This window comes from Nannobrachium achirus, assembly GCF_963921795.1.
Source record: "Nannobrachium achirus genome assembly, chromosome: 19".
In the NCBI taxonomy this organism is placed as follows: domain Eukaryota; kingdom Metazoa; phylum Chordata; class Actinopteri; order Myctophiformes; family Myctophidae; genus Nannobrachium; species Nannobrachium achirus.
Window position 1 is genome coordinate 8,668,611 of NC_137826.1, and position 15,775 is coordinate 8,684,385.

At 44.6% G+C, this 15,775-nt stretch overlaps 1 protein-coding gene across 1 annotated transcript in view; it reads right to left on the reverse strand.

Moving 5' to 3' along the window:
• Window positions 1-205: 205 nt before the first annotated feature.
• coro6 (coronin 6) overlaps window positions 206-15,775 on the reverse strand; it is a gene marked incomplete at both ends in the record, with an annotated part of 39,913 nt that continues 24,343 nt past the window's right edge. The window contains 8 exons of the mRNA XM_080749628.1: window positions 206-328; window positions 1,621-1,848; window positions 7,618-7,675; window positions 9,402-9,547; window positions 11,367-11,471; window positions 13,456-13,575; window positions 13,870-14,048; window positions 15,264-15,393. Coding sequence (XP_080605754.1) covers window positions 206-328; window positions 1,621-1,848; window positions 7,618-7,675; window positions 9,402-9,547; window positions 11,367-11,471; window positions 13,456-13,575; window positions 13,870-14,048; window positions 15,264-15,393 — 1,089 coding nt within the window. The remainder of the gene's footprint in view (window positions 329-1,620; window positions 1,849-7,617; window positions 7,676-9,401; window positions 9,548-11,366; window positions 11,472-13,455; window positions 13,576-13,869; window positions 14,049-15,263; window positions 15,394-15,775) is intronic.

A 15,775-nucleotide genomic window follows, 5' to 3' on the forward strand; every position in this document is an offset into this window, starting at 1 on the left:
CTGGCAGAAATATGAACATACCGTATTTCAGATCAGGTTTTTAGCAGTGTGTGTGTGTGTGTGTGTGTGTGTGTGTGTGTGTGTGTGTGTGTGTGTGTGTGTGTGTGTGTGTGTGTGTGTGTGTGTGTGTGTGTGTGTGTGTGTGTGTGTGTGTGTGTGTGTGTGTGTGTGCACGCACGAGCGTGCGCACGTGCGTATGTGCATGTCAGTCAGTGCCATTGGTGTACTGGGAGAGCTTATTCTCCAGGTCACAGATTCTCTTCTCCTGAGACAAAACTGTGGCCTTCAGATTCTGTATCTCCTCCAGCAACCTCTCAATCAGCTGAGGCTGGAGAGGAGAGGATAGGAGAGGAGAGGAGAGGAAGGGATGGGAGGAGTGGATTGGATTGGAGGAGAGGAGAGGAGTGGAGGTGAGTGGAAAAGACAGGAGAGGATAGGAGAGGAGGTGACAAGAAGGGGAGGGGAAAGGTGAGGACAAGAGGAGGGGAGAGGAGAGGAAAGGAAAGGAAAGAAGAGGAGACAAACAAAGAGGAGAGGAGGGAGAATAGACAAGAAGATGGGAGATGAGAAGGAGGAAGGAAGAACCAGAAGGACAGTTGAAAGTTTTAGATGGAAAGTATAGAAAAGGAGTAAGACAAGACAAGAGGAGCAAGGAAGAGGCACAGGAGAGATGAGAAGGAGATGAGAAGAAAGGAGAAGAGAAGAAATAAGAGTGGAAGGAACAAAGGCAGGACAAAAGAACAAAAGAGGAAAGGACAGGTCAAGGATAAATCAAACCAGGGAGGAGCTTGAAGCAAAGCTTTAGGATAAAGTAAACAGGTACAAAAAGAGGAGAGATAAACAGAAAAGTGTTCAACCATGACAGAAATATGCATACAAGCAATGCATGATAAAACATCAGCTCAATATCATATTATTGAATGTTGGCCAATATATGACCGTACCGGGGGTCTGGCATGTTTATCCCTTTGGGTAGGCTCACAGTACACTTGACACTAGACAGAACAAAAATCACATATTACCATGTCTATTATTGTGCATACAGGTATTCTGTATCTTTTACATTGACCATTATGCCTAGCAACAGTACTTCAGTCTTCGTAGCAGGTTCTGGTTTACATTGCAAGAGAGTGTGTTTAACAACCCATTTAGTCCTCAACGCAAATCTGTGTCACTTTAGATTTGAGCTTGTAGATCTGCATTTTTTTCGTGAAAGATTTCGAATATTTGTGAAAGTCTTTGAATATGTTTGACACGATTCTATAAATGTCTTCTAAATCCTTCTTCTAAATCAGTGGTTCTCAAACTTTTTCATGTCAAGGACCCCCAGAATTACGTGTATTTGGCCCCAGCAGACCCCATCTCAAAATATGTTGTTCCAGGGACCACCCAGAAGCAAATATTTGAGTTACAAATGTTCGCTTTTAGAAAAATATATTCAAAGACTTAGCAAAAATAGCAGATCTACAAGCTCGCAGCGCGGCACTCGGTGCCGCGCTGTGAGCTTGTATATCTGCTATTTTTCAATAGTTAAAGCATTAAATAATTCAAAAGTAGAGGGGAGAGTGGCTAGGCATCATGGACCAATGTGTAAAGACGACTGAATGCTCTACAACCTACCGGCAGACTGTTGGCGTCGCAGGTGGACATGCTACGACGGGTTGAGGGTCTGGAGTCCAGGACGTTCTTCTTGGACACCTTGAGTTCGCGACTCTTGGGCGGCACGTAGCCCTGCTTCATGGACACCAGGATGGGGTCGTCGTCCCGGCCTTCCAGCCACTCCTCCGGCTCCATGGCGGGCTCCGGCCCGGCCGTGTCGGGGTACAGGTCGTCCTGGAACAGGTCCGACTATAGGGGAGAGAGAGGAAGAGAGGAGGGCGGAGGAGGGGGAACGAGTAAGAGGCACTTTTATTTCGTGTGTCATCGAAACACGCAGGCACTGTTATTTGTTTACATATGTTGGGTGGCTTTAATTCCCTGCATTAAAGTGATCCCTGACTAATACGACAAATATGCCTTAATACATTATAATTGTCCTCTATAACTACAATGTAAAATTAAAAACACCTCAATTATTTTATTTCTTCTAGAAATAGCTAATCTTTCACTCAATAGGGGAAATGCCCGTCGCAAGTTGATGATGTCATAAATGTCAAGTGTGATCTATCCCTATGGAATTTATGGCATGCATGTGAAAATAAATACAAAGTTAATACTTCCTATGGTTAATATGAGCATCAAATCAATATTTCAAATTTGTGTTTTGTTTTTTTGCACATGCATGCTAAAAATGACACATGACATTTAAGACATCATCAACTTGCGACAGGCATTTCCCCTACTGAGTGAAAGATTAGCTATTTCTAGAAGAAATGGAATCGAAGTGGAGCGCAACAGTGGTCTTCTCAATCTGTCCCTGTTTTTATAGTTTAAAGATCCGGCCACGCACCATTGTACTAGTGAAACATTACTCCGGCCACGGACCGTTGTACTAATGAAACACAACTCTGGCCACGGACCGTTGTACTAATGAAACACAACTCTGGCCACGCACCGTTGTACTAATGAAACACAACTCTGGCCACGGACCGTTGTACTAGTGAAACATTACTCCGGCCACGGACCGTTGTACTAATGAAACACAACTCTGGCCACGCAACCGTTGTACTAAAGAAACTGGGGCCCGGGGGCTCACACCCCAGTCCTTGTCAGATCCTTGATTTTTGCACCTCACTCACATGCACTCCTTCCAACATTTGTGTTAACACATGTGGCGGAGAGAGTCACAGCCCCAGCCTGAAGCCTCAAAAGTCTATTATACAACAAGTATAGTCCGGCTCTCAATGGAAAACAGGCTCTCCAACCGTGCATCAAACGAGCACAGATGCACTGCTAGACCTGGGCCTAATCACATGAAGAATGTATCACTCTGCCACTGCACCTGATTATCCCATATATGGCACAGCTGCGCCCTCTGGAGGGAAACACACAGTAGCAGCTTGCAGTGCAAACTAGCTACTCTGACCGGAGAACAACTTCGGAGAACAACTTGTTACACTACTATCCCGTTGGAAATGGATTTCACTGTTAATTTCGAAATATTTGTTGGACTTACTTTAGATGAATGGTTAGATGAGGATGATAAGGAGAACGCGAAACCAACCAGACATTGTGCTTTGTCAAAGGAAGAGCGTGACAAGTTAGAGTCAAGGTTTGAACTCAATACAGCCAGGACAACTACTTGGGCTGTGAAATGTTTCCGGGACTTGTTGTTGTCATACAATGGTATCGTGCAGCGAAAATAGCCGATCTACAAGTAACAACGCGGCGCGACACGGCGCGTTGTTGTAGATCAGCTATTTTCGCTGCGCGATACGGTCGTACGGCGGAGCATAGCCTATTGGAACTGACAGCTCAGCTGTGGTGATTGCTGCCTCGGTGACTGCGCTCAGAGCGCAGCTCTTTTTAATCAACAACAGGGACTATTTAATGTCAAACTCTTCCAAGGAATCAGATTAGCGATTGTTTAAATTGTGAATTGCCCCACAGTGTGAATAGCCTATACTTTGATGCGTTTTGTTTGTTGGTAGTTGTATAATTGCAATATTACACTTGAGGGTGTGGGATAACTGCATTATTTGCACGACTGTGATGTGTCAGGAACGAGCCGTAGGCGAGTTCCGCCGAGTGATGCTCGGCATCACAGGAGTGTAATATTGCTTAAGTATCTGCCCTCGTTCCATAGGGATATCCCTTTGGAGTAATGGTTAAGATATTGGACTTTCACGCGGGAGACCCGGGTTCGAAGCCTGGTGGGGAGGTATGGATCACCTACGTTACATTGGTGCCGTGACCCGGATCCGGGCTTCCCCGTAGGAGGAGGTCAAAGGGGGGTGAGTGTGGCGGAGAGAGTCGCAGCCCCAGCCTGAAGCCTCAAAAGTCTAGTATCTGCCCTCGTTCCATAGGGATATCCCTTTGGAGTAATGGTTAAGATATTGGACTTTCACACGGGAGACCTGGGTTCGAAGCCGGGTGGGGAGGTTCAGATCACCTCCGTTACATACATACAACATTCTCACCCACACTACACAACTCACTCATACATACACGCATTACACTACTGACTTTACTGATTTTCATTACACTACATTACACTACTGACTTCAATTGCTTATTCCTAGTTTGTTTATTTGGTTTTGATTATTTAATAAATACTAATTGACTTTTTAAACTGCAACTCCCCTATTGTTATGTTCCCTGGCACCCCTAGGCCAGGGTCATAACAGGATACCCCTTTTCGACTGCAGTTTTAGCACCACACCACACCACACCACACTACACCACACCGCACCGCACCACACCACACCACATAAAAATATCTACATTTTCCATTACACAAAAGTACCCCTATCGGTAAGAAACAAATTGACTTGGTTAAATCCATCCATAGAAGACCACGCTATAAAACCGATGGAGAATCTCTCTGTGTTCCGGTCCGACAGAACTTTTGAGGAGTCCAATAAGAAGACCCAAGGCGGGGTGGCCATCATGGTGAACGAGGGCTGGTGTGATACCCGGAACATCACCGTTCTGCAGCGCTTCTGCTCCCCCGAGGTGGAATTCCTCGCAATAAAATGTAGACCTCACTTTCTGGTCCGCGAGTTTACATCCGTGGTGGTTGTGGTGGTGTATATTCCACCCGAGGTATGTACTGGAACTGCCCTCGCAGTGCTATACGAGGCACTGAACAGCTATCAAGCGAGAGATCCGACAGCTGCTTTAGTGGTGGCTGGGGATTTTAACAAAGCGAACTTAAAGAAAGTTATGCCTAACCTGTATCAACACATTGACTGTGCTACCAGAGGAACGAGGACGCTGGATCACTGTTATACTCCGTTTAAAGGCGGATACAGGGCCCAGTCTCTCGCTTCTGTGGGGAATAGTGACCATGCTGCTATTTTCCTCTGGCCATCGTATGTAAACAAACTCAGAAGGGAACCCCCGGTGACGAGAGAGGTACGACGGTGGACCGACCAATCAGAGGACAGCATGCGACGAGCACTACACGACTCACTGTGGGGTGCGTTCAAGAACTACACTGCTGATATTAACACCGACATCAATGTGCTTACTGAGCATGTGATTGATGTAATCTGTACAGCCACAGAACTGCATGTACCCAAAGTGACAGTTAAGATTTATTCAAACCAAAAACCCTGGATAAATAAAAACACCCGCAATGCCCTAAAACAACGTACGGCTGCATACAAGTTAGGACTGGAGACTGGCAATATGGATGAATACAAGGCAGCATCATATAACGTTAGGAAAGCAGTGAAGGAGGCAAAGAGGGAGTATGGGGAGAAGGTGGAGTCCAAATTCCAACAAGGTGACCTCAGAAGTGTGTGGCAGGGACTGAAAACTATGACTGACTACAAAACCCCACCCCCCTCCTCGGGTGGTGCAAACAGAGAGTTGGTGGATAACCTTAACACTTTTTTTGCACGCTTTGACACCGGGCATGGCCAGGTGGCCAGCACACCTGGGATGGAGAGGGGCGGAGCTGGAGCGAGCAGAGGAGTTGGACTACCTGTTCTCTCTGAACATGATGTCAGGAGGACATTTAAGGAGGTGAACACCAGGAAGGCTGCAGGACCAGATGAGATTGTAGGGCGGGTTCTCAAGGCCTGCGCGGACCAACTGGCACCGGCGTTCACAGTTATATTCAATCTGTCCCTTGCTCAGGGTATTATCCCCACATGTTTTAAGAGATCCACCATCATCCCCATACCCAAAAAACCAAGACCAGCCGGTCATAACGACTATCGCCCAGTTGCACTCACCTCTGTGGTGATGAAATGTTTTGAGAAGCTGGTCAAGGCCCACATCTGCTCCTCACTACCCAACACCCTGGACCCTCTACAATTTGCGTACCGGCCCAACAGATCCACTGAGGATGCTATTGCTCATTTATTACACACTGTCCTTTCCCACCTGGAGAATAGCAAGGGGAAAGTGTTGAACTATGCAAGACTGCTGTTCATTGACTACAGTTCAGCATTTAATACGATCCTCCCCCACACCCTCGTCACTAAGCTCAGGAGCCTGGGGATGGGAGATGCCCTCTGCAGGTGGATCCTGGACTTCTTGACGGGAAGACCTCAGGTGGTGAAGGTGGGCCGGCACACTTCATTTTCCCTCACCCTCAACACAGGGGCCCCCCAGGGCTGCGTCCTTTCACCGTTACTGTACTCCTTGTACACGCACGACTGTGTAGCCACCGCAGACTCCAACACCATCATCAAGTTTGCCGACGACACCGTTGTGATAGGCCTGGTCCACAACAACGACGAGACGGCCTATCTGGACGAGGTGAGGCGTGTGACACAGAGGTGTCAGAGAGACAATCTCCACCTTAACGTCGGTAAGACCAAGGAGCTGCTGGTGGACTTCGGGAGGAAGCAGGTGCGGAACTACACCCCTCTTATCATCGACGGGACCCCGTGGAGAGGGTGAAGTCATTTAAATACCTCGGTGTCCAGATTGACGAGGATCTGACATGGTCCACCCACCTGGACACTGTGGTGAAGAAAGCTCAACAAAGACTATACCATCTGAGGCGGCTGAAGAGATTCCGATCCTCTCAAAGCGTCCTGAAGAGCTTTTACACATCCACCATTGAAAGTTTACTGACTGGGAACATCACCGCCTGGTACGGTAACACCACTGTACAGGACCGCAGCGCGCTGCGGAGAGTAGTGCGTTCAGCTGAGCGCACTATAGGGGCGGAGCTCTGTGGCCTCGATACCATCTATACAAGGCGGTGCAAGTCTAGAACAGTGAAAATACTGCGAGACCCCAGTCACCCCAACCACGGACTATTCTATCTCATCAGCTCAGGGAGGGGGGGGAAGAGGTACCAGTCACTTATGGCAAAAACAGAGAGACTCAAGAGGAGTTTCTTTCCTCAAGCCATAAGATACCTAAATGGCACTGACTAAAGACACTTTGCTTTTGTTTGTTTGTTTTTTAAGGCACTTTTGAACACCTTATTTGTTTTGTGCAATAACCCCGACATTATTACTGTTTTCTATGTCTGTCTTGTTTTGTTTTTGTGGCATATGCTTTGAGGAGTCGTCTATGACATTTCACTATTGTAAAATATGTGACAAATAAACTCTGAACTGAACTGAACTGAACTGACCCTTTTAACTGTAATTATAATACATAATAAATTTGTATTACAACTATCCTAATTATAATGGATTATAACTGTGATTATAATACATTATTAAGTATTAATGTATTACTATGATAATTATAATATACAATAATAGATTATAATAGTGGTTATAACACAATAGAATCTATTATCATGTATTACAACTATATCCTGGTGGTCTAAATGAAAACCCAGTGAGTGATCAGTCATTATGAAGTGTTTGGCCCTGCTTGGCCTAGCTCAGACCTACTCTAGAGTGGCACTCTACCCAGGACCTTGTAGTGGAAAACCTCACACAAGTGGGCGGTGTGGTGTGGAGTGGTGTGGAGTTGGGCCTGTGGAAAAGGGGCAGTCCTCTGCAGACCACGGCATGAACATGTTTGTATTTTACATACCTTTCTGGGAACTGTCATTGTGATGGGTTCACACTTCTTATCAAGGAGCTTGTATAACCTGTGAGGAGAGGAGAGAGTTACCATAGTAAATTCACTCATACAACACCAGTACAAGAAAGTACCATGCTTTATAAGTGCTCCCCAGACTCTTCTCATCTTACAGTCTGTCTCAAAGCATTTATGCAAATGAAAGTGCACATATTAGCTGGCTCTAGAATGGTGCCTCATACAACCACATTCATTTTGACTTTCACCAGTTTACAGTTTACAGTTTAGGTATTTAGCAGACGCTTTTAATCCAAAGCGATTTACAATAAGCAGATAAAACATCACAATAATAAACAAGATAATATGTCAGTCACCAAAAGTGGTATACCTGCAGCACACTATAATCAACACATTTTGATGTCATCTTTTAAAGGCCCAGCCCCAGACTCGTTTATTCGTTTTGCTCCAATGTATTCAAATATTCCCAATGTAAAGAAGCATATTATAGCCTATTATAGCACCCAAATAATATAGGCAATGCCGTTTAAAAAGTAATGAAGAAGTCAAACCAAATAAAACCATGTCTTCACCGCTATTTCTTTTGTATTTATTATTTGTATTGCTGGTTATATTTGCACAGTATGAACCGGCCTTTATAAAGCAATTTAAGCAATAAGCCCTAAGAGGCTCTGCATCATGCCTAAAAGCTGTCTTTAGCAGTTCTAAAATCGCAGTAAACTATGGGCCAAATGTTTGTGTGATAGGAACTGTTTTTTTTTCTTCTTTTTTTATCTATGAAATCTATAATCTGCAGCACAATTTTATACAATTTGTAGTGGTGGTCCCTTCTTAGTCTCTCTCTCAGCTAAGGGGTCCTTCGCATGAAAAACCTTGAAGACTCCTGCTGTAAACCTTGGTTGCGTCTGAAACCACTTATTAAAACCACTTAGCATTTTTTCTTAGCATAACATTTTTTTTTACTAACCATGATACTGATTCAGTATATAGTAGGGGTGCAACGATATAGTAACTGTATCGAAATATCGTTTTTAACTTAAAAAATCGAAGTATATTGAAATGAAAACGGCTAAAATCGAATCGTATCGTTTTATTTTGTATCGTATCGAATCGGCAGTGCAAAGAATCGAATGTATCGATACTACCTACTTGTGCATTGTATTTAGCATTTTTAAGAAGAAAAAATGTAAAGGAGGGGTTTAATTACTTTTCCTTTCCATATAGCTACACTGGTCTATCAATAAATGTGTGTAATCTCTGGGTTCATGTCAAGGTGCAGGTTTGTCAATATACAATGTCCATGTATTTGGCAGATAATCACTGTGTTTACTTATTTATATCCATAATAATACATGTTTCCCTTAAAAACCTGCACTATCCACACCTTTCACACAGATTTAATTTCTTTGCTAAATAGTTACTATATCGATTGAAAATCATTGAATCGAATCGTATCGTATCGCCATGAATGAACCAATATCGTCCATGTATCGTATTGTCAACCATTTATTGTGATATGTATCGAATCGCTATTAAAATGTATCGTTACACCCCTAGTATATAGACATGATACTGACTCAGTATACAGACATGATACTGACCATTACTATCCATGATACTGACCATGATACTGACATCATTGCGATGGTGTCACGTGCCGAAAATAGCTTGTGTTGTGAGCTTGAAGATGAAGATGGGCTAATTCTGGCACCGTTACACCGATGTTATAAATCTCGTCACAGATCTCTGGTCTGAACCAGGCTTTCAGTATATGTTACCTGGCGATCTCACACTTGGTGACGTCCACTCCTCTCTTGGGCATGAAGCCCATGCCTCTCTGTGGCTCCTTACTGCTGAAGGTACTGAGGTAGTGCACGAACGGAGGCTCCTCTGTTATCTCAAAGTAACGGATACTGCTGTCCCCCTGCAAGCATGCACACGCACACGCACACACACACACGCACACACACACACACGCACGCACACACACACACACACACACACACACACACACACACACACACACACACACACACACACACACACACACACACTCTCGTGAATTTCGCATATGCACAATGTATAAATGTACTGTAAATAGCACATATGTTTGCATATTGTAGACACACATATCGTCGTTGTCGGGTGGAAACCTTCTATCTCCAAAAGCGTTCGTTTTGTATTTATCATTTTAAAAATGATTTAAAATAGTGAAAATAGCCGATATACAAGCACAGAACGCCTCGTGGTGCGAGTCGTTGTGTGCTTGTAGATCTGTTGTTATTCACTAGTCGTGTGCGACAGTCTTTTATCATGAAGCAGGGCTTTACTTTACGGAAAAACATACAAATTTGAAACATCAAGATACAAGGTTTCTGCCCGACAGTGACGATATGGTATCCCTATTTGTCATACATCATAGTATACAGTATACTGTGATTATATTTAAAGGACCTACACCATGAAATTTCACTTTTTCTATTTTAAAACCTTTTTTTGGGGTCCCACTGGCACCTTCTATCCTCACAAAGTCCTATTTCTGACCATTGTGTCTTTCTCTGTTTTTGGGAAGGCAGAGTTGAAAAGCTTTCCACGGGTTCTCAGAACAGTGCTGTTCTGAGAGTTGACGCATGTGACGTCACACGTGTCCCCCCCCCCCCCCCAGCGCCGCTAAGCGGCCGCCGCTGGCCTCCTCCTCCTCCTGCTGCTCCCCGGCCCGCAGGGGGTCCATGCCGGTCGGACCCCCTTCCCTCCTCCTCCGTGTCCGTGATAGACCGCCTCTCCTATCGCTGTCCCACCCCCGGTTTTCCCCTCCCTGTCCCCGGCTTGAGAGAGCTTCACAGCCCGCCTCTTCTGTCACTGTCCGCGGCTAGAGTGAGCTAAAACACCCCGGTCCTCCCTTCATTATCCCCGGCTATATAACAGCCCATAAACCAGGCTATATTCTTTTCTTCACTGCATACTACGTATCTCTCACGGTAGAACAATGTTTTTTGACGATAATGAACCATCTGCGCTGCAGATGAAAACGCTCCAACCAGGAGGAAGAGGAGCGGGTCGAGCGACCAGACCGAGCGTAGGTGCCCGACGTAGGTGCACCGTCTCGGGCTGCGCTCGCGGGCCGCTCGCGGAGCGTTTTCATCTGCAGCGCAGATGGTTCATTATCGCCAAAATAAATAAATAAATGGGCTGTTATATTTCATACATTTTTATACATTATACATAAATACAATGCGGGTGGGGTTGATTGTCTAATGTAGATTAACGTTCTCTAATGTCTGGTCTAGCAACGGTCGCCCTGTGTCATTTGACAGTAGGCTTATATCATACAACATAGGCCTACAGTAGGCTATAATCAGAGCTGCAACATTATCCTATTTTTAATTGGCCCAATATATTTGTTGTCAACGTTGGAGAGGAGAGGAAAAAAACCCACTAGATGTGCCCCTGAGCAAACAAAGGCCGTTTTGGTATTGCAGCTTGAGAGCCTAATTATAGGACAGCTAGTAGAAACAAAAGGAATGGTCAGAGTGTGTGTTTGAGGGTTAAGACCTGTCTAAGACTCAATTTTGAGCATATATTTATACAAAAAATATAGTTTTAAAAGCATGGTGTAGGCCCTTTAAGGTGAAAACATGTTCTCAGAGGTTCTGGTTGGAATAAACATACATACGTTAACAAACATTTATAATGTTGGTGTCAGGGAACACCTTGTCCATAAAGAAGCTGTCAGTGATTGGTACCTTTCCAGAGAGGTAGACCATGTTGGCATCGGGGTCATAATATGGTAACATGACTCCGTTGCTTGTGTCCAATTCCAGCAGTGCAATAGGATCCTCGAAATTAGTCTGTGAAGAGGACAAACATATATTAACCCATTTAGAATTATTGAATGCTTTAACCAGTGAAAAATAGCAGATATACAAGCTCACAGCGCGGCACCGAGTGCCGCGCTGCGAGCTTGTAGATCTGCTATTTTTGAAAAAGTCATGAAAATGTGTGCAAATCTTTGGATATATGTATATTCAAAGCGAACGTTTGTAACTCAAATTTCGCTTCTGGGTGGTCCCTTGAACTAAATATTTTGAGATGGGGGTCTGTGGCCAAATACATATCATTTTGGGGGTCCTTCAAATGAAAAGGTTTGAGCACCACTGACATAGTAGTCTCTCAAGAACAGACTAACTGAGCTCCAGTTAAGTGAAAAGGACCTTTTCTTTGACGATGGCTGGCCAGATTGCTGACATAGAAACACAGGTTTTTCAAAAAACCTTAGAAGGATTCAAAAGACACTTATAGAATCGGGTCAAAATTCTAATTTTCACGATTTTTCAAAAAATTGCAGATCTACAAGCTCGCAGTGCGGCACTCGGTGCCGCGCTGTGAGCTTGTATATCTGCTATTTTCTTATATTTAAAGCATAAAATATTGCGTCATAATGTGTTCAGGCCTAAATGGGTTAATGTCAGTGTAATATTTCCAGAAACAAAATCCCTTTCATGCACGAATATCACTACACAGCATGTCTACACTCATGTCATCAACATGGACCAGTAAGATTTTGGAAAAACACTTTTTGCCCTATTTGTGGAGATAAGCGACCAACGGTCGCTTATCTACCGATTAGGGAGTCTTACTGGTTTTAGGTAAATCTTTTGTGTCCATATGCTTTCGTTAAATTTAACAAAATGTGAAAATTATCATACAAGTTACGTACTTGGACATACTTTATTCTTTTGGAGGACCTAGTCTAAAATGTCTTATTCAATATTGATAGAATATTTGGAGGGAAAATGGCAAAATGTTGGCATAAAGAGAACACTTAATTTTTAAAAATGATCAAACAAATAAAACTACCCACAAAAAGTTCTGAAACTTAACTTCAGTCGATTATTTCTCACCTTCAGTCTGTTTTATATATTTTTTATCATTTATTAGTCACCTTTACAGTGAGGTATAGCTTGTGCATAGTGCATTTGTGGAATGAGCAACATAGCTAAACGTGTGTGTACTGTGTAGCGCCAATTTCCAAATCCCCCAATATGCTTCTGTTGGTAATCGCTCTTGTTTTGGCGACCTGCCAGCACACACCTGCTGAGAGGTGTGCAAGTCATAAAAATAAAAAAAAGTGATGACTCATCACTTTTCACAGTTTTGGGGGGCCGAAATTTAGCCCAGGGAATGTTTTTCATGCAAAACAAATGATTGCAATGGATTCAGAATCATGAAGAACCCCTAGGCCATTATTTGTTCATGATGTTTGAGGCAGAGCAGGCCTCTCATTCTGTGGACTTTAATGACCAAACTAATAGATAAAACTGAAATAAAAAGTACGGCAAGACATCACAGGTCATCTCACATTTTGGGTGACTGGGTCCCCGGCTAACAGGTGTGTGGAAGCTGGTGTTCCGTTACAAAAAAAGCATTATTTGGTGTCAGCCCTGGTACCATTTGCATGTAGAGTTCTCAACGGGCCTACAAATTAAGGCCCGGCCCTAATTGGGCAGGCCCGAGGCCCTACCCGGCCCTACTAGTTAGCATACATTTTAGGCCCTACCCGGCCCGAAAACGTCGGGTTGGGTCGGGTATGGTCGGGTCTATAACAGAGTAATAGTAATATATTTTCTTTTTTCATTGAGCCCGAGGCCCTACCCAGCCCTACTGATTAGCATACATGTTAGGCCCTACCCTACCCTAAATGTCGGTCGGGTTCGGGTATGGTCGGGTTCGGGCAGAATTTGAGAACTCTATTTGCATGTGTGTGACAGTTCTGTACTGTTAATTAAGTATGCATAATCAATCCATGAATGTGCAGTGCATGATGTCCATTACCGGGTCCCAGAGTCCCAGCTCTCTCTGGCTCATCCTCGTGAACCCTGTCGTGAAGATGTTTCCATCTCTGGTGAAGATAGCTCTCATTGGTCGAATCCCCTCGTGTGGAGCCAGACGTTCCTGTTGGTCAAGCAGGGGAGGGGGAGGAGCCATCACTATAGGATTACACTTCGTCGCATTCGCCGTTTTTTTTCTTTTTTTTCACATAGGTTTTTAAATGGTTTGAAAGGAACAGACAAAACAACGTAATAGAAAACCCAGATTCATGACCCTCCCCACAGGAGGGCGCTAAAAAGATGTCTATACACCAAGCACACGCGTTGCATCCCAACACCCTGTGAGCTTGTAGATCTGATGTTTTGGTTGCGCAACACCGGAAGAATAAATCACCCTTAAAACAAGCGACTGACTCACCGCAACCACCTCCCTCTTGCGGGGGTCGCACACACGCAACCGCCGGTCCTTGCAGGTCGAGCAGAACAGGCTGCCGTTTCGGTTCCAGCTGACGTTGTAGATGAGGTCTGGGTGGTCATCCATGGAGATGATGGGCTCCCCCGTGCCCACGTTCCAGATGATTATCAGGTTATCACTGCCTGGGGGTGGGAGGAGGAGGGCACATGGGAGAGACATGCACTTAAGGAGGGAAAGGATGACGTTCTCAGTTGCAGGGACAGTTACTGTATGTTAACATCTAGGATATGTTTACAATGGAAGCCCACCGATTTTGGGCCTGTCCAGATTGGAATTTTAAAAAGGATAAACTAAAACACGTGGAAACAGGTATTTGGTGAATCAGATTTGAACTACATTCTACATTGGGGCGGCAGTGGCTCAAAGGTAGAGTTGCCGAAGGGTTCCGAGTTCGATCCCGGGCTCCCCCAGAGTTAGTGTCGAAGAGTCCTTGAGCAAGACCCCTAGTTGCTCCCGGTGAGCAGGTTGGTGCCTTGCATGGTTTCCTTTCCTATGAATGTGTGTGTCAGTGTGTGAATGGGTGAATGTAATGCACAATCTATGTAAAGCGCCTTGGATAAAGGTGCTATATAAATGCACCATTTACAATTTTATGTTGATGTGAAAAGTGCTTCGAATTGGGTTTCAAAAGAAGACTGGACACTGAAGCCTGATTTAATAATAATAATAACCAGTAAGACGCCCTAAGGGCGAGAAGCGACCTCGCCCTAAAGGGCGCATGCATGCACATGGGCGCGTGCACGGATCCGCCTGGGTGACGGTCAGACTGCTGGGAGAGCACTGCCGCTTTTGCATTGGATCAACTTTGACCAAAAAAATTAACAGACCTGGTTGGTTGTTTAAGTTTGACAAAATGTGGCCATATTTTCCCAAATATGGAGATGACTGATGTCTGACATCATAGATGTCTGACATCATAGACCACATGAGACTGACACAATATGTCGATATATGGGCATTCCCAGACATGGGCTTAATATTGATGACACCAGAGATCTCCAGGACATCAGGTATCTGATGTCATCAATGATGTTTTCACATCACTGTGATGTCAGAACAGGTCAGTTATATCCTTCTGCTGAGCTGGGATGAGGTGTCACACACTGTGACGCACGCACAGGATCTGAAGGATTTTATAGTTAAATGCGACCTATGGTCGCAATAATAATAATAATACATTTTATTTATAACGTAAGTTACTGTAAGCAGACAGAGATAGTCCTCCAAGATTGTGTGTGTGTGTGTGTGTGTGTGTGTGTGTGTGTGTGTGTGTGTGTGTGTGTGTGTGTGTGTGTGTGTGTGTGTGTGTGTGTGTGTGTGTGTGTGTGTGTGAATACCCGCAGTGAGTAGTATGTTGCGTGCGGTAGGGTGCCAAGTGATGATGCCAACACGTTTCGAGTGTCCCTCCAGCACCACGATGGGGTCTGTGATAGGAAGATTCAGGAGCTTGTCTGGAATCTGCCACACCTAGCAGGACACACAGAAAAACACTGTTACAGTATACACTAAAAAAAAAATCAGCCTGAAGGTGGCGCTAAATGGGACCATGTTGATGAGATGAGTGTAGACACTGTGTACCGATTTGCGTGATTTTAGGGCAAAAATTGTAGGAGCAGTGTCCAAAAATGTGTTTTGCAAGAATCGGCCACATGGTGACGCTAGAAGAGGGCCATGTGAGAATTGATGGGTGGAGGTTGTGGTTTGGCAGGCAAGGAGTGTGTGTGGAAAATGTCACATGGATAGGGGCAACGATGGCGGAGATATGAGCAGGGCAAAAGTGTGACAGACTGACTGACGGACTGACGGACAGACAGCCAGTGGAGGTTTTGATAGTAAATGCGACCTGACG